The following is a 24,453-nucleotide window of genomic DNA, read 5'->3' on the forward strand; positions in this document are numbered from 1 at the left end:
CGGCCGCCCTCCCGAGGCCAGGCTGAGTGGGAGGCCCGGTGCACGGCCCCTACCGTCTCTCCCCTCTGAGCCGGCCCTGGGACTCCCCACACCTGACCCCCTCCCCGTGTACCCACAGTGACCCACAGGCTGCCCGTCCAGGGCACGGCGCCCACGGCATGCTGACTGACGTCCACCCGGAGCACAGTGAACATGCAGCAAGGAAAAAGCTCGTGTACTAGCTCAAAGAGAAGGCGGCAAGCATTCCTGAACAATCTACAAGCCCCCACACACACTCTAGGATCCAAATCCACCTGGGCACACGGCAACGGGAAAACATGGTCGTAGCCCCCCCCCCCCCGCAACTTCCAGAGGCCACCACCCGTAAGCTCAGTGGCCACCAAACCAGAGAGCCGCTCCCCAGATCCCACCTGTGACTCGGAGGCCTCGAGACTCTCACAGGAAGTATCCGACGGCAGCCATTAGTGCCAACGCCCAGCGCCCCAGGGAAGCCGCTTTCCTGCCCGTGGCCTTCGAGGGCTCACCGAAGCCCCCGCAGGCTTCCCAGCCCCGCTGTGCCACATTGCTAGCCACATCACCTCTCCCCGGACCCTGTATGGGAATAGGCCTCTGCCCCTCCCCTTCCGTGTCACGGCCCCGGCTTTGCCTCCTGCCGCCAGAACTGCACCTACCCTGCCTGCAGGCTCAGCTTACTCCTGCCACTGGAACCTCTCACCTGCCCCTCCAAGTGCCCCCAACCGGGGCTCAGTGCACCCGAGTCTCCTTCTGAGGCACACCAGTCCCGCGATCCCGGCTATCTGCCTACCCGCCCCCACATCATACCACAACCATCGCCCAGAGGCAGGAAGGTCTCCTCGGTTCTGTGCCCAGCCCCGGGTGATGGCTGCGCGCGGAGGATGCTCCCCGCTGTGACCTTGGGGTGAACCTACCAAGGTCGCCGCTACAGAGACAGGCACCATGCCCCATGGGCGGCACCAACCACCGCTCGGTGTGCCCTGGCTCAGCTGAGGAACCAGCCACCCCACCTGCTTTAAGCACTGCAGCAGGACCCGGAAGAGCAGGGAGTAGGGCAGGGAGCCAAGCCGCACAGCGGGACCGGCAGGTGCTGGGCCGGACGGCCCGGTGGGAGGCGACAGGGGGCCGCCGGCCTTCTTCTCAGAGCCTCTCTCTGGCTCCCTGTGGAGACAAGTGGCAGGAGCCCTGAGGCCGAAGCCCCCAATCCACGGGGTCAGGACAGGTGCTGGCCCCCGGCCCCACCCCACGCTGTCGTCAGGACGGCTCTGGACACTCGCACAGACCCAGGGCCACCCCAGGGCAGACGGCGGTGGACGCCACGGCCCGGAACTGGAGAAGCAGGGCTGACACGCACGTGGAGTCGCAGACGCAGTAGGGGCTGAACCTCACAGCCCCGTCCTTGCTGGGCAGGCCGAGGCGGTGCAGGGAGTCCGCCCTCAGCAGCAGCAGGAAGTCAAAGGCCTGCAGAGAGAAAGCAAGGTCCAACAAGGCAGGGACAACGCCAGCCGTCCACTCGCACCCAGGCACCTCTCAGAAAGGGCCGTTCCCGCTAACAGCCAACGCGCCCCAACTCCACTGTGCACAAAGAGGCACCGGGGCCGAGACGCGGGCGTCCCTGCCTTCTCCCTCAGAGCCCGCGGAGGTGCGCCCTCCCCACGGCAGGGACAACACCGTGGCCTCATGCCAGGTACAGCGGGGCCCGCCCCAGAGACAGAGGGAAAGGGCATCTCACACGCCGGCTGGGCAGCACCACGCAGCCCAGGGTGCCAAAAAACCAGAACCCTGCTCGGGTGCTGTCACTTCCTCCGATGAACAACAGGTCACTTAACTGGGCTGCCCAAATGACAGGGGGCTGCCTGACACGTGGATGCTCTGGAAGGGACCAGCGTTTCTGTCCCAGAGGCCTCTGCTCAGCGGTGCCCTCAGAGCAGTCAGTCCTGCCAGCTCTCTCAGCAGCAGCGACCCTCCACACCTGGCCCCGCCCCTCCACCTAGCCCAACCCGTAGCCCCGCCCCTGCGCCCTACAGCCCCGCCCAGTCCCCCCCCCGCCCCGCCCCCAGAGACTCCACAGCCCCAGCAGAGACCAGGCTGTGGCTGCGCGCCACCCTGAAAGACAGTGCAGTCCCCTTTCTCTGCCCACACCTGAGGCCACGGGAGGGCTCAGACTTGCACACGCAGAGGCACACGCACCGCAGGCAAAGGGAGGGGCAGCAGCTACTGGGGAGGCTGCAGCCACAGCTGGTGCTAAGGATGGAACAGTCCGCCAAAGTCCCCTCCTGGGACCACCTGCCACCTCCCCAGAGTGAGGTCCCTGATGTCACCAGCAGGTCCCCAGGAAGGGACCGTGGGCAGCCCTGAGGCGCAGCTTGCTCCACTACGGCCACCGACAGCCGGCTGGCCCTCCTACCTGCAGCCGGATGCTACTGGCGATGGGCAGGGTATAGCCGTGCTTGTAGTGGAGCTGCAGGTGGCTGACGAGGGTCTCGTACACACGCACCGCGTGGCTGGCAGGCAAGGCGTACAGCTTGGTCTGCAGAGAGAGCACGCCGCTCGCTCGGAAGGCAGCAGGCTCAAACGCAGCCATGCGGCCAGCACCCTCGTGCCCAGGAACCAGGACAAGCCCTCCCCAAGTAACTGGGAGGGGTCTGCCATTCCCTGGAAGGCACAGACTCTTCAAGCCACTAATTCCAGTCCAGGGACTTCGTCCCATGGACACTCCACATGTGCATACTCTCAGTTATGGGGAAAAAATCAGGAACAACGACACGTTCAGGCCCTCAATGGGAACTCTCCTAATAGATCAGGAAAATCTGTCCAATGGCCCACCACTCGGCAACATGGGTGACAAGACCCCCGTGGGCTGGAAGCACGTTCTCTCTGCCACCAGGAAAGTGGACAGACCAGGCGTGAGGCCCCGGGGTGCTCGAGGAGGGTAAGGGGGCCCACTCACCGGCCACCGGGCTGTCATCCCACTGTAGCCCCCTTCCTGCCCCACCTCCCTGATAGGTGAGCCTGGGAGAGGCCAGGTGAGACTTTGGTGTGGGGGGCTTTGGGGTGGCATGGGCCGCCCAGGGGCAGCAGGGACCCCTCTGTGGTCCGTGGTACTCTTGAAGAGAACAGCGAGGGCTTAAAACACGTGTCACTGCTATTCTTTTTAAAGACAACTCATTAACAAAACAAGGTGGGGGGAGGGAGGGAGCCGGACACAACGCTGACAACACAGGGGCCGGTCCAGAGAGGACAGAAGAGGACGGGACGGCTGCCTGCCCGTTCTGCAGGAAAAAGAGACAATCTAACTCTCTGCTGTGTGTACACTGCTTAAGTGAATGCATAAATGACTTATCAAGCTGTTTTTTACCGTTCATTCTTAAGAGAGAGAGAAATACAGAGCATAAGCGGGGAAGGGGCAGAGTAAGAGACGGACACAGAATCCAAAGCAGGCTCCAGGCTCTGAGCTGTCAGCACAGAGCCTGACACGGGGCCCGAAGTCACAAGCCATGAGATCATGACCTGAGCCGAAGTCGGACGCTTAACCGATGGAGCTGCCCAAGCGCCCCATGGATGACTTTTTAATTACATAAAAAGAAAACAAAAACGGCCTGGCCCCAGACTTTGCCACAACTAGGGAAGAGCTTGGCTCTGTGGCCCCACCCTCAGGTCTCCAGGGCTGGGGTCCCAGGTGAGGGTAACAGATGGCCTCTCTCACGTCTCTGCGGCAGGGACCTGGGGGCGCTCAGGCCACAGGCCCCTCAGCCCAGCATGCTCCCTCACACGTCACGGCGGTCAAGAGAGCTGGGCCCCCGCGAAGGGGCACCGGGGATGGGCTGCCCGGCTTTCCTCCCCCAGTTCACGCTCGCACACCAGAGCGTCGTCACGGGTAAGCGCTATGGGAAACTGCCACGCCCTTGAACAGCTCATGAACTGCAAGTTTCTGAGGCAACTGACTCGAACACTCTGCTTCACGGAATACCGACACCGGCAAGTAACCTCAAGACACACTGTGGTGCTTTGAGACGGACGGCAGAGCCCAAGCGGAGGTTGTCTGGGGCACGAAGGGGAGAGGCCACGGCCCCAGCGACCCTCAGGGACACGGGGGGACGGCCATGCCACAGGAGGGCGAGGACATGCTGCTACAACTGAGGGAAAGAGTACGTGCCGACCCTCTAGCTGGCAACCCACTCCTGTTCCCAGCATGCCAAGTGCTCTCGCGATTCAACGAAAAGGCAAAGACCCAGTTGAACAGCGAGCAGAAGACGCGCACACGCTTGTGCCCAAAGTGACACCGGTGACCGATCGGCACATGAAAGGCCGCTCGTCACAGGCATCAGGGGAAAGCAGGTCAAGCCACAACAAGGTGGCACTTCCCAAGCACGCGCACGGCTACACTCGAAAAGCCGAAGAGGAGTGCCGGCGAGGATGTGGAGGAAGCGGAACCTCACACCCGCTCCCGGGAAGGTCTAATGGAGCGAGCCCAGAGGAAGGCAGGCCGGCGGCTCCTCAAACGAAGCACAGAGTTACCGTCTGACCCAGGACTCCTCTGCTAGGTGGGAGCCCCAGAGAGACGAAAACCTATGTCCACACAGCAACTCGTACAGGAGTGTTCACAGCAGGGTGATTCACGAGACTCAAAAGGTGGAAAGAAACCGTGTCTATCGAGCGACAAAGACGACGCAGGCAAGGCACACCGGCACGTGACTACGAGCCGTGGACGTGAGAGGAGCAGGCACGGACGCCTGCCGCCACGGGGAGGAGCCACAGGAGCTCGTGGTGTGGGATTCCGTTTCTGCGAAATGTCCAGAACAGGCAGACCCACAGGACAGAAAGCGAACCAGACAGAGGCTGCCAGGGGCAGGGGTGCTGAGGTGAGGTGGGGGGTGGCTAACGGGTGCGGAGTTCCTTCTGGGGAACGAGGATGTTCTAAAACCGTAGCGATGCCCACACAACTCTGAAGATACTGAAAACGCCACCAAACCTCACACTTTAAGCGGATGAGTTACGTGGTTTATGACTTACATCTCAACAAAGCTGTTCAAAGAACCCCAGCGCCCACGGGGCCAGCGTCGATGGCGGGCCTGCGGTTGAGAGCTGAGGGGACAGTCCCGGCACTGACTCAGGGGCATCTCTGCACAGACTGCTCTGGCCGACCCTGTCCACCCCTCCCCACAGCTCTCGGGAGCCCCGCACCCCACGACCGGAGGGGTCTGGGTCACTGCCAGTTTGCCCTCTGCGGCCCCCAGGGGGTGCCCGGGGTCCCAGGAGACGCATCCCGACAGGCAGCTGGCCGCCGCAACCTCCCAGAAGAGCAGAGGCCCACCTGAAGGATCACCAGGAGCCCCAAGACGGCAGTCTTCACATCCTCTAAGGAGGCTGAATATGCCACCACATCTCTTTCCTCCAGCTCAGGGGGTGCGGAAAGGGAGCGGGCCATCACCTTTAGAGAGAACACGTGTGCTCACCTTCGCGGTTCAGGCCTCCCTCCGGCAGCAACCATCAGACCTGATACTTTCTCCTGTTTCTCAAAAGCTGCATTTCACACACCTGAGGGACCGACCGTTCAGAAACTGCAACGTATTTCAGCATTAAAAGAAAAACGCGCCGACTGTGCAGCAGTACTGGGCCAAAGCCTGCTTCCCGGCCGCCCCCCCCAGGAGCCCCAGCTGCAGGCCCGGCCAGGTCTCCAGCGCTGCCCGTCCCTGCCGTGGGAGGAGCCCTGCCTGCAAGGCGCACCGATCGCCCTGCGGAGAATGGGGGCAGAGAGCCCAGAGCCTACTGCCGCCTGCAGGGCTTTGCCACAAAGAGGGGTCCCTCTGGCGGCCCAGGTACCCGCCGGAGGGGCTCTCACCTTCTCCACAATGTCCAGCAGGCTGTTGAAGTGGTGGGTGTGACAGCCTTCGGCCAGGTCCACCAGCAACTGGGTGGCCAGTTTCCGGACTTGGGGGTCTTTGTCCTCCGGGATGTGGGAGAGCTGAGAGATGACCACCGAGCTGATCAGCTCCTCCTGTGGCGGCACAAGTGGGCACATGTGAGCCACGTGCGGCAGAGGCGTGGCGGCACCTGACGGATGCTCTGCGTGGCCAGGCCCAGGCCCAGGTGTGATGCAGCAGTGAGCGTCCTGGCTACTCCTGACATTCACCGTCACGGTTCAGAACACTCCTAGGAGGAGGGCCCCCTGCGTGCGAGCACTGGGGTAGGAAGACCTCGTTCCTGCGGACATCACTGAGTCCGCAATAACCGGCCACAAGAGCTTTCAGGGCCGTAGGTACAAAGCACCACAGCAACAGAGAGCAGGACAAGACCGACCCTGACATGAGGGAGCAGAGAACCCAGAGGACCTTCCTGGAAAAGGCAGCACTGAACTGGGTTCCAAGGGACAAAGATGCAGACAAAGGGAAAGCTAAGAGGGTAGCAGAGGGCAGACAGGTGCTGGGAACACGGGCAATGGCAGGAAGGCTGGCTAAGGGAGAGGGGCAAAGCCTGAAGTGCACCTCCTGGAGGAAAGGGGACACAGGCAGGGGAACAAGGGCAGTGGCACACGGATGTCTCTGAAGGACAGATGGACTCTGGCCACAGACCAAGTACATGACAGGCCGGAGGGAAAAAACTGGCAGTGGAGACACAGGCAGGGCCTGGAACCACTGAGGTCAAGCTGGGATTAGAGAGGGTGACACCGAAGCAAAAAGAAAACGTCCTCACGCAAGACTGTGTCCAGAATCTTTGTGTTTTAGGTGACTACTGGGGCAAGATCCCTGCGGGCGGGAATGGAGTCAGGGCCCCTCACTGGTCTCTGGGCTCAACACAGGCCAGGCAGGGGGCTCCGGACAACAGAAGGACACAAGAAGTAACAAAGGGGCAAACGTGGACTTAAGAAAGCCTGCTACACAGTCCAGGGCACACCCGGGAGGCTCGCAGTGCCCGCACAGCTCACAAACGCACCTCGAGCCCACTGATCCCGGTGTCCCACCCCCCACCAGAACTCGTACCTCATAGAACTGCCTGTTGATGAGCAGCACAAAGGACAAGACGTCGAGCACCTTGATGCGCACAGCACTGCGGGATTCATTCCTGGGGGCAGGACACAGCGGCTAGAGGTGGTGGTGGGCAGGGGGTGGGGGAGCACGGCTGCTAGAGGCGGCGATGGGGGGGAACACGGCTGCTAGAGGTGGGTGGGGTGAGGGAGCACGGCTGCTAGAGGTGGCGATGGGGGGGAACACGGCTGCTAGAGGTGGGTGGGGCGGGGGAGCACGGCTGCTAGAGGTAGGTGGGGGGGAACACGGCTGCTAGACACAGTGGGGGGAACACAGCTGCTAGAGGTGGGGGGAGGCACGGCTGCCAGCCTCAGCCTCCACCAGGCCCTAGCTCACCTGTAGCCTGAGTCTGAGGGCTGCCCCTGGGCCCCAGCCCCCAGAACCACGCACCTCTGCAGCAGGGTAGACCCTGCACAGGGCCCAGCTTCTCGACATGTAGACCCAACACTGGGCAAAGGGGCAGAGAGCTCAGCCCTTGGAGAGAGTGTCTTTTTACACAACCACTCGACAGGAAGAAATGAAGTGCAGGGGCCTCAGAGGACTCTGTCCTACTGGAAAACAAACCTTTTCCTGCACAGGGAGAACTAGTCCTTTCAAGACTGAGAAAGGAGGGCGCCTGGGTGGTTCAGTCAGTTCAACGTCAGACTCTTGACTTCAGCTCAGGTCACGACCTCACGGTTTGTGAGCTGGAGCCCTGTATCGGGCTTTGCGCTGACAGCATGGAGCCAGCTTGGGGTTCTGTCTCTCTCTCTCTGCCCTCCACTTACACTCGCGCGCATGCGTGCGCTCTCTCATAAACGTTAAGAAGTGAAAAAAAGAAAAAAGGGAAAAAGGAAAGCCCTGACTCCCTATGTGCCAGACTGGGCCCAGAGCACAGACACAGGCCTCCAAAGGCTCCCTACCGGAAGAATCTCTCCATCAGTAACTGCAGGTTGTGAATCCAGCCGTCCTTTGCCGGATGGATGGACTGAGCCCTGTAGGTTATTAAGTTTAGGAGGGAGGACTCCTGTCAAAATAAGAAACACCTGGCATTAAGGAGCCGCTCTGCCCTCGAGGACGGTTTCCTACACGCAGGCGGGCACAACACACACACACACACACACACACACACACACACACACACACGGCCCGTGCTGCTGGCCTGGGGGGGGGGGCATATCTCCTCGGGGACGCCAGCCACTTAGAGCCCCAAGGTGGGAAGTCTACACGACAAAGGCTCTAATGGCAGCAGTGAAAATTCATTTAAAAACCCACATCAAAGCCTTGGCATCAGGCTGTGTGCTTCTGGTGCCAACAAAGCCTGTGGCCCGGGGGCAGACGCACCAAGCAGCAGGTGTCCCTGGAGCCGGCCAGCACCTTCCTCCAGACAGGTGGGAGGAAGCTGATGGTTAGGCTAGCACCGACTCTAACAGACCCACGCTCGCTCGGCTTGCTGATGCCCCAGCAAACTTCCCTGCTGGAGCACAGACCCCAGAAAAGCAGGAGCCTGCTAGCCCTTTATCTCAAACTCAAGGAAACTGGTTTCAGACCCGCAGGGCCACGGCCCCCAGAGCTGAGGGGTCCCACTTCTCCCCCAGAAGCCTGACCTAAACCAGCCTCCTGCCCAAGCACCAAGGCCCCGCCCAGTTGAGGGAGAAGAGGTCTCACCGGCCTCTGGTCTGCACATCTCTCGACGAGCTCGAAGTATCTCTCGTGTGAGCCGTGGAACTCATTCTGGTCACACAGCTCCTCCACTGTGGTCAGCAGGTCATGGACGATGGCTCTGAGCTCCGGGCTGTCCAGGCTCTGAAACGCCAAAGTGCAGTCACACAGAAGTGACTTCCGCTCCACGGGTCTGGCCCAGCAGCCAAGCCCTGAGGGACGAGAGTCCTGTCGCTGCCGAGCTCCAGTCCTCCGCCCGCCGGCCTGGCTGCCGGCACACCACCCACCCTAGTCCCCCAGGAGACCCAGCCCTAAGGCCACACCGGACACAGCCTCGTCTCTTCTGCGGCTGCCGTGCCGCCAGCATTGCCCCTTCCTGATGTGGCCAACGCTTCCTCCAAAGCTACGCTAAAGTCACGGGCGGTGTGCTGAATGCTCTGGGGAGCCACTTACGGGCCATGAAGGGAATCTGCTGTGTTACTGTCTGGATCAACACCAGCCTGCCCCCTTGCTCGCCCGCATATTCCTGCTCCAAACCAGGGAGCAGCTTTGGCAAAACCAGCCATCCTCAGCGGGCGGCCAGCTGACACCGCTGAGAACCATCAGCGTGGCCTCAGCAGGCTTGGGGGGAGGGGAGCAAAACGCACAGGGGGCCGTCCCCCGGTGAGGTGAGCCTGCCGCACCCGAGGATCCACAGCCAGCTGGGAAGGGCCCTGTGGCCGGCCAGCGCCCGGTCGCGGTCCGCCCTGGGCCGCCGGCCATCCCGCCGCCTCACCTGGAGCTGCTGCAGCAGACGTTCGATGATGTCCAGGAGGATATCCCACGTCACAGCCTGGAGCTCCCTCCGGTACTTCTTGATGAGTCTGGTGACAGACAGGACGATTTCATAGGACACCACCTCGTTCGGACAGGTCATGGCCTGGAACAAGAGACCTGGCGGTCAGCCTCTGCCTGCTCATGCATAGGGAGCCCCCCTTCACACGGCCCTCCAAACCTAGCTTAGGAGGCTTTAGGGGGACTCGGTCCCCACACTTCTGTCACGGCCACAGAAAGAGGATCTTAGGAGCCTGCAAGCATTTTCTACACCGGCTCCAAAGGGCTGGACTCAGCCAGACCATTAACTACAAATTCTGGGCCACTGGCTCACCAGCCTAGCAGAATGTGAAAGCCACCCCGGGACAGGCACTGTGCAGGGACCGCACCTTCCACGCCGCGGGAGGCGGAGGCAGAGGCACGGCGGGAAGAGCAGCTCGGGAGAGGGAGCGTGAGCCTGGACACGACGCGGCGGCTAAGAGGATGGTGTGATGGCCGTGTGACAACGTGCACGGCAAGCGCTCTGAACACTGTCAGCACCGTGGCAGCGAGCTACTTCGCTGGCCTTGTGCTACAGCAAGAGTGAGATTAGCGCCGGACGACATAAAACCACCAACCAGGGGGAATCTTACTCGGTTCTGATGCTGATTTACAGAAGATAAAGCTCGTAAGATACACGGTGTGCTTGAAGATAAAACCTTCCAACGGTCCTAAATCTCGTCCCCAAGCTGCAAACGGCACCTCAGCCCCTGCAGTAGGACCCACCTCGAATGGGCCTGTGCCCGGCCTGTGACTGTGGAGTCCCCGACCCTGCTCCCTGCACACAGAGACCACCGTACCTCATAAAACGACGGCAGCACGGATGTCGGGGAGTTCTTGAGCGAGTAGAGTCGGTGCGCCCCCCAGAGAGCCATGCCCACAAAGAACACGGCCCCTCTCAGCAGCGGGGCGTCTTCCATGTAGGCTCTGAAAGCGTTCCGCAGAGAGAGCAGAGGTCAGCGGAGCCCAGGCGGCCTCCCCGAGGCCCCTGCTCTCACGGGCCAGCAGCAAAGCTGGCAAAGAGGTGGCGGGCAGGGAACACAGGCCAGTAGCAACAACCAGATTCAACGTCCTAAGCGATGCATTCGCCCCACACCTGCCAGACGCCAGGGCACGAGGGTGAGAGAAAGTCCCCAGCCTCCGGCTGCCGAAGGTGTAAGAGGCACACGTGCGGACCAGAGAACCGCAGAAGGAAATGCCAAGTTTCTAGCTCAAATGACAGCTAAGAGGGGAAGCCACGGGATAGAACGAAACCGGCTCAGGGGCGCCTGGGTGGCTCGGCCGGTTAAGCATCCGACATCAGCTCAGGTCATGATCTCGAAGTCCATGAGTTTGAGCCCCGCATCGGGCTCTGTGCTGACAGCTCAGTGCTGGAGCCTGCTTCAGATTCTGTGTCTACCTACTACTCCTCCACTCACTCTGGTCTCTGTCTCTCAAAAATGAATAAATGTTGAAAAAAATTTAAAAAAAAAAAAAAAAAGAACAAAACTGGCTCAGGCGGTCAGGAAACCAAGGACCGTGCTACATCAAGACACATGCAGAAGCTCCGCCAAGGTCACGCCAGCAAGAGGCGGCGGCATGTGCAGAGGCCTCGGGCGGCTGGGAGAAGATCAAGGACAGGCGAGAGGCCCACGGCCTGAAGCAAGGCAGGCCACCCAGGCCCTACCCTTGATGGGGCGTTTCGTTCTTATCCCCAGAGCAGTGGGAGCCACCCTGGCTCCGAGCAAATGGTGCCACAGTCCCATGGTGCTGGGAAGAGGGCATGGAGTTGCTGTGCGGAGGAAGGGACTCCAAGAGGTCATGAGAGGGTACAGGACGCCAGTGGGGAGAGTGGGGGGCAGAGGGGTGGAGGCCCTAGATGGGGAGAGACCTGTGACAGCCTGGCTGTGGGAGGTGAGGGCAAGGGCCTTGTACCAGGATCAGCAGTGAGGCAGCCTCCCCGGAGGAGGCCCGAAGGCGGGGTGGTAGATACGGGTTCAGTTCTGGATGCTCTGACTTTCCAGCAGAAGAGAGGACAGGGACCAGGCACGGGAGACATAAGCTCTGGCTTTAGTGCAAGCTTCTGGAGCAGGCACCAGAGGGACAGGGAAGCTCCCTGTGAGCCTCTGCTAGGCAGGACCCAGCACAGCCAGCCTCCCCAAGGCGGCTCTGTGGCCGCGGACCAAGCCGCCTCGCCCTCACCGGTCCCCCCAGGGCCCTGCCCACACTCGCCTGTCCTCCATGATGCGGCACATGTTGTAGATGGCACTGTGACCCAGGTGGGTGCCCAGAAGATTACGCATCAGCTGGGAAACACAGCACACCATCATTAGAGACTGGCAGATAGGAGTCCCGGGCCCCGTGGGCCAGCCTCACGCAGCCACTGTTCTGGAGCCCCCCAGGTCCGGCTGGCCCTCCACCATCGCCTCCCAAACAGAGGCAGCAGCTTCCAAAATGCCCCCAAAACCCTGACCTCAGCTCAACCGCCTGGGAAAATGCTACTGGATTCCCCTCCCCAGGGCACGGTCTGGCCACCTGAGACTCAGATGGCCATTCACCAAAGAGACGGGCGTTGTCCTATCCATCCAGGAAAGAACTGTCCAGAACAACAGCTAAGACCCCCACCTTCCAGCAAGGCTCACAGAGCTCCTTGACGTTGACGGTACGACAGAGAGTGACGATGAACAGGGGCAGGCTCTCAGCCGGCAGACAGTTGTAGCAGACGACGGCGTCCAGCACCTGCAGAGAGACCTGACGGGGTGGAGAGAGGGGTCACGTCGGCCCTGCCCCACCTCTCACCTGCAGGGGGGACACCCTCAGCCTCCTTCCCGCCCTCGTCTAGTCAGTGACTATCACACCTCCCCACTGCCAAAGCGGCCTTCTTAGAACAGGAGTGACGAGTGTCACCCGTCACTGTGGGTCATCCCACCCTCAACCATGACCCCCACGGCGGAGATCATCCAACTAATCATGCTTCCTACTACAGCCAGCCCAGAGCCACACGACCAGCGAGGGGCAGTGCAGGCCTTGACCCCAGAGCTTATGCCGTCAAGCACTATGCCAGCTGGCCTGCCCGGAAGGAGAGGGAGAGGAACCGTCCCTGGGAGGACCAGCTACTGACCTCTATGTCCACGGAGGACACAGTCTGGACGCACAGCAGGCAGATCATGCTGTTGGAAGAAATGCCAAGTCAGTGGAGGGACGTTTCCCAGAAGCTGCGTGGCTCTGTCTCACTTTCTGGTGACTCTACAAGTCCCCCTTGTAGGAAGGACTCATCCCCCTCAGGGCTCCGCTCACCCACTGACAGGTGCCCGCTCTGTGCCAGCCACTGCTCAGGGCTGGGCATACAGACCAACAAGACCCCACCCGTGCCCTCACGAATTTCACAGAGTGTTCCGAAAGAAAAGATGCCAAAACTTATAGTCAAGAAACATCGGGCAACGTTACTCGTCTATGAAAGAGAAAATGCTATCGTTTTATCAACTGAGGTAGAAGGTGGCTGTGGCTGCTCCAACCGCTCCCCTCGTTTGCTGACTTCAACAGCTTTATTCCCAACACAGAGCTAAAATAAAAGCCCGAGGCGGCAGGACTGCAGTCGGAGGAACGTTATCAGAACTGTTCTTACTGGACCATTGATGCGATGTATTCATCCAGGTAACAGCTGTTGAATTTGACCAAGTTCACAAGCACCAGAAGGAACTCTGAGGACAGGCCGATGTCCATCCACTGCAGCACAAACCCAGCTGGGGGGAAGGGGAGGACAATGTACTGCCCACTCCCCTCCTCCCTGGGAAGACACCCCAGTCCCTCTCACTGCAGCCAACCGCAGCCCTGGCCCCAGTGTGACAAGACGCCGTGCACGGAGCCGACAGAGGCTCGCTGGAACCCAACAGGTCGGCATGTCATGGACCCGGGAATTTACCAGCCCCCACGATGCACTGAGGGCATCTAGGCTGAGAGGCAGTAGCAGAGTTTGTGCGTTTGATGCTCAGAGCCCAGGATGCGGGGCCTGTGAGCATCACCAAGCACGCATCCAGGAAGCCAAATCCTGGCCCCCTCCCCCTCCCCGAGTGCCTCTCAACAGAGACAAAAAGCCACTCTTGACTACTGGCCAAATAACCTCAGAAAACCTGAGGACAGGCTTCAAGTCAGCACCTGTCCTGGGGACCAACTGACAGCTGAGGCCCATCTCTGGCCCCGAGTCAGACTGACTTGTCCTTCGTCTTCTCTCCACAGCAGTGATAAGAAACCTCAAGTCCCAGAGAAACGTCACCCCATCAGGACAAGAGAGGAAGGCCAGCCAAGGAGAGGGCTAGGAGGTCAGGCCCGGAGCAGAGGACCAGGAAGAAGACATGGCGAGATGGCCCCAGCGCCCCAGAAACCCAGAAATTAGGGCACTCTAATAAAACAGACTGATGCTGGGTCAGCAGCACACTCTCCCTACAAAACACTCAGACCACCTGCTGCCCCGCTAAAAGGCCTCACTCTCCAGGGATTCTGAGCCAGCGGGGCTGGAGTGAAGCCCAGGACTGTGCATCTCTAACAGGCTCCCGGGGAGATGGGCAGCTGATCTAGGCTGCACACAGGTGAGCGGAACCTCGCGGTACCGCGCCCTCTGCAGGCCATCCCTGTAAACCGCAGCACTCGCTCTCGGCCTCAGCAGCCTTGCGGCAACCCGGATCAAATTTGATCCCCAATGCCAGAGAAACCTCACACCCGACACGGCACCCACCCAGTTCTTCTTCCAAATATGTGATGTGTCTCCCATTGTCTGTGAGGGCCTTGAAAACTTCCAGTCTTTCGTGGAGATCTTCATTAGAGGGGTAATCCTTGATGACCTTAAAGAAGAGGGCCCTGAGAACGCCCAAGCGGTCCCCCTGAAGGTAAAACCACAAGGTCAGCAGTCCCGCCAGGACCCCCAGCTGGGGTTCCCGAGCAGCTGTGGGCCGTGCAGGAAGTACACTGGGCTCCAGGACTCCTGACCCCGGGACCCTTTCTCCTTCCCACAGAAAGGACTGTAGGAGACACACTGGGCACATCGGAGCAGCTCCAGATAGGTGTGTGTATAGAGCACCTACTGTGTGCGAGCTCCGGGCACGGTGGTGGCACACAGCAGGGGACAACACAGTTCAGGCCCTCATGGGGCTAGTGGCTGGGAAGAGACACGTCTGTGCCCCACGATGACAAATACAGTGTAACCGCACTAGGAGGCGACAGGCCTCTGCAAACAGCTGGAGGACCAGAGGAAAACTCCAAGAGGGAAGGGTGCCTTCCAGACAGGAATGGTGAGGCCGCCCGCAGTTCTAGGGAAGGCTGACAGGAGCCAGGCTGGGGCAGGGGGATGGGGACAGCCAGAGCACATAACTACCGTTCCCTCGTGGCAGGCACGTCCCTGACAACTTACATGAAATGCCTCACTTACACCCCAAAACGCTCCTGAGAAGGAAGGAACAAGCACCCCCATTCTGCAGGAGAGCCAGGGGGGATGCGCACTCAGGCGGTCCTGCTGCGGAGCCCCTGGGAAGCAGACCCCCCCTGCCCGGCACCCTCATCAAAGGTGAGAGTCCACGCACAGCACAGCAGGGGCCGTCAGCGGGCCGCCCCACGACACCCCCTCCGCCCGTCCCAGCTCCGCCGACGCACACACCCGCCGTTACCTGCCCCTGCACGATGGCCTTCAGCAGAGCCAGCACCGCATGCCGGGCCTCCGGTGGCCGCTCTGGCTGCAGCATGTCCTCGACGGCCTTCCAGAGCGCTTCCACTGCATGCTGCCACCAGCAGGGAGGGGACAGCAATTAGGGTGTGCTGGCCCCTCAACTCAAGGGACAGTACCATGAGCAAAGCACGGAGCGGAACAGTCCTTTGGACGTAGAACCCACTCCTCTCAAGCCCATGCCTCGTGTACCCGGCACAGCCCACATGACCCTGAACCTGACACGGGTGTAGCTCCAAGCTACTTAACCCCACCGGTCCCGGCCACAGCCTGTGGGGAGGGAGGAGAGCAGCAGGCTAGGGGAGTCGTCCCGGTTGCCCCAGAGATCAGCCAGAAACCCCCTTTCGAGCTTGCCGAAGGAGTCTCAGAACCAGGCGGTCCCAAGTCTGCAGCCTGAGGCAGAAACCCCGCTTCCCTGGCTTCCCTGTGTACACACATCAGCTGAGGGCCGCCCTGAACCACACCATGGCCAAGACCTCCGTGTGGGCTTCTGGAATCTGCCTCCTCTCACTAAGCCCCACTCAGCGCACGGAGAGGGATCCTGTTCCCCACAGCTACCCAGGGCCAGCCTCTCACACGTCACCTTCTCTTCTCCATGTTAACCCTTCGACCAGGGTTTGCTGACCAGTCACCCTTTCCTGGGCTCACTTCTCTTAGGAGGGGACTGAAACGTCTCTTAGATGTTGTCTCATCGACATCCTGACTACTTCAGCATACTCTGGAACTTTCTCCTCCTTTGTCCCATGCTCAACACTCCTACTGATGCAACCTAAGCCACAACAACAGGCAGACACCGAACCTGTGGACTCTGCCAGCCTCTCGGGCTTATCTGTCTACTCAGGCGATGGCAGCCGGGCCACTGCATGCCCACACCCACAATTTCCCAACACAGATGCCTACTGTCACATTTATTCCGGCTGACGAGTAGCCCGCAAGTTTTAGACGACCTGCCGTGGACATCTTGGTTGCTCTCCCCTCCCCCTTAGCAAATGCCAATCTGCTAAGTCCAAGTCTCCCCCCAAGTCGCTCACGCAAACTCGGGACAAGGCTGCAGCAGAGCTCTTGACGTGCTCTCCTGACAGCTGCCCACTCTGTCCTCGGGATGCCCGGAGAGAGCCCGCAAACATCGGCCCGAAACAAGCAGACACCTCTCCCCAGAACACACCAGAACTGCTAAGCCTTGACTCACGCTCTTTGCTGACGTTCCTTTACTTCCCTGCCCCCAAGTCTGAAATGTGACAGGGCACGCAAGCACGTGTTTTCAGTCGCCGTAAACCCTTTCTTGGAACTGCCGGAAACGCCTCAGTCCCTCCACGTGTGACTGACCCCTAAGAGTTATACTCCACGCGTTTCCAGAAGATTCCCCATCACTAAGATGCAGGTTAAGCTTAGCAGTTAGCGGCCAACCCCGTTCCCAGAAAGAGCCGAACAAGCCCTCCCAACAGCTCTCCTCCATTCAGCAGCCAACTGAGGCAGACCTTACCTCTTCAAACTTCTTCGTTTTTGCAACTTCACAGATCTGCCCTATCACCCGGATGCGATTGTTGAGGCCACATTCAACGCTCAGCTCCTGGAGAGACACGAAAGAAGGCAAAGGGGCCGGCGCTCAGGCAACAGGTCTCCACAACCGCCAATCACAGACCACGCCGAGAGCTGTACCGCATCTCCCACACTGGAGATTTCCTGCGGGTCCTTCTGGAATCAGGAATCGCCCGGAGTTTACTGCTCCGTCTCAGTGGGGTGATCATAGACCACTCGTCTTTTTCAAGGCTGCGTTTCTTTGCGTTCAGATGAAATTTACATAACAAAATCAGCCATTTGAGGAATTTAAAACTGTACAATTCAGTTTTTAGTACATTCACGCAGCCCGCAACCACCTCCACTAATTCCAGAACATTCTCATCACCTCAAACCTGGGAGCAGTCATGGCGCGTCCCCCGGGCCCCGACAAACTTTCCGTGTCTATGGATTTACCTGTCCTGCCCACTTCACAGACATGGAATCACACGCTACGTGGGGGCCTCTGTGCCGGGCTTCTCTCACTTGGCATGTTTTCAGTGTTCACTCACGTTATGGCAGGGGTCAATACCTCATTCCCTTTATGTTTTGTTCACACGTTCACCAGCCGATGAACGTTTTGGCTGTTTCTGAATGGGAAACTTCACAAGGGCAAAAATCCGACATTTATAAAACACGGTGCCAGGCGTGTGGTGGAAAGATTCACACCACGCACACGGGAAAACAAAGACCCGCTCCTCCCAGGAACTCACAAATTACCAGTTAACGCCTGGCTACCCTCCTGATCACAAGGGGAAGCCGGCCATGGCATTTAGGCCATGTCCGTAGGATAGGTTTTCCTGCACTAACGCCTGAATACTACCTCTAGTGTGCTGGACCAAGTCCCCGGGACCCTGACTCCCTGAATCTCCGAAGGAAAGACATATATGCCTCTGCGCTACTGGGGACCGCAGCGCTGAGCAGCCGGTCGCCAGCAACCCATCTCTGCAGAAGCTGGTGAGGGACCAAACCCAGCCTTCCTCGCATCTCCCGACAGGCTGGCAGGACAGACGCAGGCAGCTCACTCACTCTCAGGATTTCCGCCGTGATGATAAACTCCGTCTGCTTGCCCTCTGCAGACCTGGGGTTTGGCCGCGGGGTTCCCAGTCCAAACAGAATCCTGAACTTCTCCTTCAAGCCTGAATCCTTGCTTGTCGGCTTGGCCATGGTGGGCAGGGACGCACCAGAGGCCGCCTCTGCGCCGAGGAAACGAGCAGAGATCTCAGGAGCAGCTCCCCTGCACCTGCCCCGCTGCAGACCTCCGGGACCCCAGGACCCCCAGGCCTGGCCAACAGCAGGCCGGCTGCCGCGCCGCCCGACTGGGGGCACAGGGTGGAGTCCCCGACGTTCGCCCCCTCTCTCTTCCCCACGTGGGGGCGGCCTGTCGGGGGGTGGCGCCGGAAGCAGGGAGCCCCTCGCACCCGCTCTGTTTTAACACCAAGGAGCGCTCGCGGCTCCAGGCTCCGGCTGCGGTGGGCTCCACCGAAGCCCGGGACCCGGGACACCGCGGGGTCCGCCCCCGCCGCCTCAGCGCCGAGCAGGGCCCCCCGGCGCGGCCGCCTCCCCCTGCACCATCGGGGTCGGGCCACACCGCGGGCCGGGACGGCGCCTGCGGTCGGGACGCCGCGAGCCACTCACCCCGCGCCGCGCCCGCCGCGCGCCAGGCTCCCCGGCGCGGAGAAGGGAGCACACCCCCGGCAACCGCCCCCCGCCCCAAAACGGGCCGCCGCCGGAAGCTCGACCTGCACTTCCGGCGGCGGGCGGGGGCCGAAGGCGGCCGCCGAGCTTGCTGGGAGTCGTAGTTCCGGACCGCTCTGTGGCGGAAATGCGGGGGCGAGCGTCACGTAACGTGGTCACGGGGGCCGCCGGGAAGTGTAGTCCGCAGGACTCAAGCATGAACGCGACGGGCGTGAGGATGGTGACCCGGAGCCGCAGCCGGGGCCCGGGGGCCGGGCCGCGGGGGGGTGGGGAGAAGGCCGCGCCGCTCTGGAGGGGAGAGGCGGCTGCAGGTAGTGCCGCGCCCGGATCGGAGCCTGGGGAGAAAAACGGGGGAAGGGGCCTGCAAGGGGCTGGGGACTGGGGGCTGGGATTCGGGGTCGCTCCCACGTGCGGCCCTGGCTCCCACCCTGCGCCCTGTTCCTAGGACACAGGGGCAGGGGTCCCCAGGGACTGGGTCCGGGCGCTCCCACCTCCCCCATCATCGTCCTGAACTGGAAGCCTGCCCCGAGATATTCCACTTGTGCCAAGCTAGCTGTGGGCCGACCAGCCTTATCCTCATAGCTGCTTCCCTCTCAAAGAGACCAGGTGCCGCAGGCACTTGCAGCCGGAAGTCCTCTTTCCCGGCTGGCTAGCGGGTGCCTCCCGGGGGGCGTGGTCTCCGCTAGGTTTATCCTCGCAGGCATTAAGGAGCTAGGAACTGTGGGGTGAGCAAGACCCACAGGTCCCTGCAACGTGCCCTGCAGGGCGGCCAGAGGGGGGTTCTCATAGGCACCCAGTGAACTTAGGGGTAGTCCAGACAGGGAGCTCCACTGTGATACAAGCATGGCGGAAGCACTGGGGCAAGGAGCAGTCTGTGACAATGGCCGCTAGGCAGGAGCTATGATGCTGGGGTGGAGTTTGGAGTTCGCCGCGAGTACGAGGAAAAAGCAATGAGGAGACTTAAACAGAAGTGATGCAATCTGTTTTGGGGCCAGAAATTTCTCTCTGGCGCAGTGTGGAAACTAGATTGGGGGGGGGGGGGGCACCATGGCAGAGGCTGTTGGTAGAGTCCCCCTGTGCTAACGCAGACTTGGTCAGGAAGGCAGTGGCGTAAAGAGGGCTGAGTCGTCAAAGTGTGGCCTGCAGAGGCCAGAGCACCCCCGCTGCGGTAGATGGTTGTGGAGTGAATGATGCTGGGTGAGTAGCAGGTAGGGCACCGCCCACACCCCACCCTCACCTGTGGCCCCTGCTGAAGGCTCGGAATGGCACTATTTGCAGAAGGAAAGAAGAGCCCCAGCCCTTCGAGGCATCGGCGGAAGACACAAAAACTGAATGTGGCCTACGATCGCGAGGAAGAAGACACCAAACCCCCCAGGGCACCAAGCTGGGAGCCCCGGGACTGGCGGCAGCAGCTGCTGAACATCCGCACCATGAGGAGCGGGAAGGACGCACCTGTGGACTGGCTGGGGGTTGAGCACTGCTACGACTCCGACGCACCCCCAAAGGTAGGCCAGGGCCCCAGCCGCCTGGGGACGCCCTTCTGGACGAGACGCCTGCTTCCTCTCAGGCCTCGGGCGGGGCACAGCCTGACACGTGGCAGCTCGTGGCTGACGCCCTCACCTGAAGGACCTGGAGCGCCGGCCGGCATCACCTGCTTCATGGTGGCCGCTCAGCAGGCCAGGACTACCTGTGCCCAGGGCTTCCTGCTCCGTCTCCTGCCAGCAGAGGCCCAGGCGCAGCAGGCCAGCTCGGTAGTGTTTGCTGAGAGTTCCTTCCACTTCATGGCCTGATCCTTAGACAAACTCGCTTCTAATCCCAGCCCTGCTGCCAGGGACCTGGGTGCACGTAGTTGTTTGGGCTTCATCTGCTCACGTGTGACACAGATGGTGTTACTCACGAAGCAGTCACAGGCACACGTGCAGCCGTTGGCTGTCAAGCACCCATGTGCCAAGTGGGATTCTAAGCGCTGCGATCGTTCGCCTAAACCTTCCAATGATCCTGTGAGGTAGATACCGTGGTTGTCCCCATGTCACATGTGAGAAAACAGAACAACGCCAGGCCGGACCCCGCATGCACTCGGTTGGCCAGGGTGGGTGGAAGGTGGACGCCCTACGGGTTGCCCAGGGTCACAGGTGGAGGTGGTACAGGGTTTGGCTGGGGCCCGGGCCACAGTGAGCGCCCAGGACCTGCCACTCCCCTGGTCCCTGTCACTGTGCAAGCAGGTGCGGAGGTACCAGGTGCTGCTGTCGCTGATGCTCTCCAGCCAAACCAAAGACCAGGTGACAGCGGGTGCCATGCAGCGGCTGCGGGCTCGGGGCCTGACAGTGGACAGCATCCTGCAGACGGATGACAGCACGCTGGGCACGCTCATCTACCCCGTCGGCTTCTGGAGGGTGAGCCCACCGGCCTGGAGGCTGGGGTGCCACCGGCCTGGGAAAGACGTCAGGAAGCTGAGGGGAGACCGTGAGGGTGCGGGAGGCCAGGTGGGGCATCTCAGGCCACGGGGACCTGGATGTGAGTTCCCGCTGGAGCCCCTGCCCCACTGACCAGCAGATGGACCCAGGGCTGTGGGGCCTCCCTCCTTGGCCTTTCCTGTTTGCAGCCCACCCCTTCCTTCCTCCACCTCCCCACCCAGCTGACTGGCGCTTCCTTTCCTCCCTGAGGCTACCCACCTCTCCCTTTGTTTACTCCAAGCCTCCCTGGAGTGCGTCACCTCCTCTCTGGAGCCCCAGCAGGCCATGGAGCACTGGGTGGCGAGTGGGCGGATCTGTTGAAGGCAGCCAGGCGGGTGGGGCCGCTTCCCCTTGGCACTGGCGTGGGCCGCAGTTTTGTCAGATGGTTTTTAAATAGCCCTCTCCACTCAGGCACAGAATGGGAACCACCCAGCTGGCCTGGCGGCTGGAGGGGGAGCCCCAGGCTCCAGCCTTCCTTCCTGAAGGCCCAGGTGCTGCTGAGCCATGGCCGGCCTGCTTAGCCTGCTTGGTTTCTGGGAGAATGACGGGGCAGGGGACCTGGGCTAGAGCCCACACGCATGTCATTGGCCCAGGCGGGTGGGAAGCAGACAGGCTCATTCCCTCGGCTCATTCTCACCTCCTGGCAGGATGATGCAGACAGGTGCCTCTGAGGGTGTCTTGGGCAGGTGACAGGCAGCTCTGGGCACCTGTGGCTCTGCCTCGGGACTCCACTGTCCACTTCCAGGGCTGACCGCCCCTTCCACCTTTCAGAGCAAGGTAAAGTACATCAAGCAGACCAGTGCCATCCTGCAGCAGCGCTATGGCGGGGACATCCCAGATTCCGTGGCAGAGCTCGTGGCACTGCCAGGCGTTGGACCCAAGATGGCACACTTGGCCATGGCGGTGGCCTGGGGCACCGTGTCAGGCATCGGTGAGTGGCATACACCCACAAGGAAGGTGGAGCAGGGTTAGCTGCCATCGGGGCTCTCCACGTCCTGTGATCTGCAACCCCAGCTCATGTCTCCTCACCCCCAGCTTAGCCCAAAGGGTCAGAAAGATGTTTCCAGCACTGAGCTGGGCCTGCCTTGCCTGTAGATGGGTACTCGTGGGAGGAGATCCTATGTGCTGAGCACCTACTGTGTGCTAGGCTCTGAGAGGCCCAGGGGACGGACTCAAGGTCTATGCGTGGCATTGTCGGAGCTGGCCCAGTCTGGGGCAACTGAGCAGACTTCCCGAGGCGGTGATAACTCAGTCAAGAGCTGAGGAGTGAGGTGGGGCTGGCCAGGCAGAAGGAACAGCATCCACAAAGCCGTCAGATGGGAGAAAGACCAGTAGGAGGCTCAAGAACGGGCACCGGCAGGGGAGGCACGGTAAAGGCAGGGGGAGCCTGGGGAAGGAAAAAGGGCTGGGGATACAGGGAGGAGGAGCTGGGGGGGGAGCCCCTCCTGGAATCCATTTCCTGACATTGGTGGCCCTCCGAATGAAGACAGACCCCAGTTAGGGTGTTGCTGATGTTTCAGATCTCTGCCCAGAGTGTTGGGGCTTCTGAGGCCAGGCAGCGGTAGCCTGGCCAGCCCAGAAACCAGGGCTTGACCTTGATTTCTCTGTGTGCTCCCACCCCAGGCTCCTCTGGAGCTCCTGCAGGAGCTGGGGAGGAGGTGGGAACTTCCCCAGCGCTTCCCCGGCTACTAAAGCCTGGTCCCTGGGGTGGGGACCCTTCTGAGCACTGCGCCCAGATGGAAGGGCAGCACAGCGCTGAGGGCCCTGACTGTGAAGTTAAGGCTGGAGACCCGGCAGCCCCAGAGACTGGCACTGGGCCAGGCAGGGGGCTAGGTCAGAGCCTCCCCACTCCCCACTCCCCCCACAGGCTTCTGCAGCCGCCAGCCTCTCAACAGATACTTGAGCTTATCTTGACAGTGGCTGTCCTCAGCTGCCTGAGTCCCAGGAGGGGTCCCGCAAGTCTCCTGGGGGAAGGGCCCACAGCCCAGGCGACCCGACTTTGGGAGCAGCAGACACACCAGGAAGAGGTGTCAGATGTCACCTTTTCTGGTTGTCTGTGGGCATGGCCACCTGTAAGGAGAAACTGGGAAGGGTAGGCCTCTGGGTGACAGGCGATGTGGTCACCTCTATGTTACAGAGGAGGAAACTGAGGGTTGGTAACCCACCAGTGCGACCCCTATGCCTGTGTGCTCTCCCTGTGCTCCCAGGGTGCCCTCCGTCAGGGTCTGGGGAGGGCCTGAGCCTTTTTCCAGACTATCGGTAGCCAGGGGGAAGGGAACAGATGTGAGACTCACTTTCTCTTTTGCGAAGTAGAGAGAAGGCGGGGACTGCCGCTGGCAGGAAAGAGGAAGCCCCCGTGAGCAGGTGCCCAGCCCAAGCCCTGGGGTGGACCAAGCCAAGCCCTGGGGTGGAGCAGGGGCTGTGGCCCAAGTAGATGACAGCTGCAGGTGGCGTGGCCACACTCCCTCTGTCCCGACCATACAGTGGCAGGTGCAAGCTCTTTGGCTCGGGACCTCGAGCCAACCCTCTGGACCCAGCTGTGACCACCCGGCCTGGCGCCCACAGCCGGTGCCTAGACCAGGAGGCACTGCTGCACCCCAGATGGAGGGCCCAAGCCCTGTGGCTCAAGCCGCTGACTCGCCCTCTCTGCAGTTCTGGGCCCTGCATGGAAGCCCAGGGCCAAGGTGGGCCCGGGGCTCTGGGCAGGGACTGGGGCCGTCGGGGCCGGCAGGCGTGCCCTGTGCTAAGCAGGTCCTGTCTGCAAGCAGCGGTGGACACGCATGTGCACAGAATTGCCAACAGACTCGGGTGGACCAAGACAGCGACCAATTCCCCGGAGAAGACTCGTGCTGCCCTGGAGGAGTGGCTGCCCCGGTGCGGCAGGGTAGGGGCGGGCAGGGCTCCCCTCAGTCAGCCGCCCTTGCTGACGCCCCCCCTCCACCTTCACAGGGAGCTGTGGGGCGAGATCAACGGACTGTTGGTGGGCTTCGGCCAGCAGACCTGTCTGCCCGTCCACCCACGCTGCCAGGGCTGCCTCAACCGGACACTGTGCCCGGCCGCGCGGGGCCTCTGAGGACCATGGTGCTTCGGCCCTGGACGCCGTTCTGGGTAGTGCGCTGCGTGCCTTTGCTGGGGAGCCCCAGCCTGTTTGTAATAAAGCTTGGGAGTTGTTTGCAGTTGGGGTCTGAGTTTTGTTTTGGTTTTGGTTTTTTTTTTAAAGTTTATTTATCTTGAGAGAGAGCACAAGCAGGGGAGAGGCAGAGAGGAGAGACAGAATCCCAAGCAGGCTCTTTGCTGGCACAGAGCCTGATGCAGGGATTGAACTCACAAACTGCAAGATCATGACCCGAGCCGAGGTCAAGAGTCGGACGCTTAACCGACCGTGCCACCCAGGTGCCCCCGGGGGTCTGGCTGTTTTGCCCCAGGGGTTTGGGGACAGACTGGGAAGCACGTGCAGGAGCTGTGTTGCCTCTGCTCTGGTGTCTGAACTGGGCTGCCTGGGAGGCTGGAATGAGGATGT

The 24,453-nt window shown here is 61.2% G+C and overlaps 2 protein-coding genes across 18 annotated transcripts in view; one reads left to right on the forward strand and one right to left on the reverse strand.

Moving 5' to 3' along the window:
• The window catches only part of TSC2 (TSC complex subunit 2), a 35,041-nt gene extending 16,510 nt beyond the window's left edge, over nt 1-18,531 (reverse strand). For all 13 annotated transcript variants that reach the window (XM_047838129.1, XM_047838127.1, XM_047838131.1 and 10 more), the window contains exons 1-19: nt 18,421-18,531; nt 17,812-17,978; nt 16,709-16,795; nt 15,170-15,280; nt 14,245-14,389; nt 13,138-13,255; nt 12,634-12,682; nt 12,138-12,263; nt 11,745-11,818; nt 10,334-10,460; nt 9,457-9,600; nt 8,688-8,825; nt 7,943-8,046; nt 6,996-7,077; nt 5,858-6,013; nt 5,330-5,446; nt 2,423-2,545; nt 1,370-1,476; nt 1,026-1,176 (exon numbers count right to left, since the gene is read on the reverse strand). In XM_047838129.1, coding sequence (XP_047694085.1) covers nt 1,026-1,176; nt 1,370-1,476; nt 2,423-2,545; nt 5,330-5,446; nt 5,858-6,013; nt 6,996-7,077; nt 7,943-8,046; nt 8,688-8,825; nt 9,457-9,600; nt 10,334-10,460; nt 11,745-11,818; nt 12,138-12,263; nt 12,634-12,682; nt 13,138-13,255; nt 14,245-14,389; nt 15,170-15,280; nt 16,709-16,795; nt 17,812-17,949 — 2,097 coding nt within the window. In that variant the 5' untranslated portion in view covers nt 17,950-17,978; nt 18,421-18,531. The remainder of the gene's footprint in view (nt 1-1,025; nt 1,177-1,369; nt 1,477-2,422; nt 2,546-5,329; nt 5,447-5,857; nt 6,014-6,995; nt 7,078-7,942; nt 8,047-8,687; nt 8,826-9,456; nt 9,601-10,333; nt 10,461-11,744; nt 11,819-12,137; nt 12,264-12,633; nt 12,683-13,137; nt 13,256-14,244; nt 14,390-15,169; nt 15,281-16,708; nt 16,796-17,811; nt 17,979-18,420) is intronic.
• Nucleotides 18,532-18,545: 14 nt separating this feature from the next.
• On the forward strand, nt 18,546-24,136 carry NTHL1 (nth like DNA glycosylase 1). 5 transcript variants are annotated; one of them, XR_007147729.1, is made up of 6 exons: nt 18,548-18,791; nt 19,759-19,985; nt 20,703-20,873; nt 21,705-21,864; nt 22,081-22,303; nt 23,702-23,807. XR_007147729.1 is itself a non-coding variant. In XM_047838139.1 (6 exons), the coding sequence occupies exons 1-6, from the start codon at nt 18,608-18,610 to the stop codon at nt 24,004-24,006; spliced, it is 972 nt and encodes a 323-aa protein (XP_047694095.1). In that variant the 5' UTR covers nt 18,558-18,607; the 3' UTR covers nt 24,007-24,109. The 5 variants fall into 5 exon arrangements, 4 of the variants coding, with proteins under 4 accessions (XP_047694094.1, XP_047694093.1, XP_047694095.1 ...); XM_047838139.1 differs by lacking the exon at nt 22,081-22,303 and adding an exon at nt 23,883-24,109 and having other exon boundaries at nt 18,558-18,791; XM_047838138.1 differs by lacking the exons at nt 22,081-22,303; nt 23,702-23,807 and adding an exon at nt 23,883-24,136 and having other exon boundaries at nt 18,546-18,791.
• The last annotated feature ends 317 nt before the right edge of the window (nt 24,137-24,453 follow it).

This window comes from Prionailurus viverrinus, chromosome E3 (assembly GCF_022837055.1).
Source record: "Prionailurus viverrinus isolate Anna chromosome E3, UM_Priviv_1.0, whole genome shotgun sequence".
NCBI lineage: Eukaryota > Metazoa > Chordata > Mammalia > Carnivora > Felidae > Prionailurus > Prionailurus viverrinus.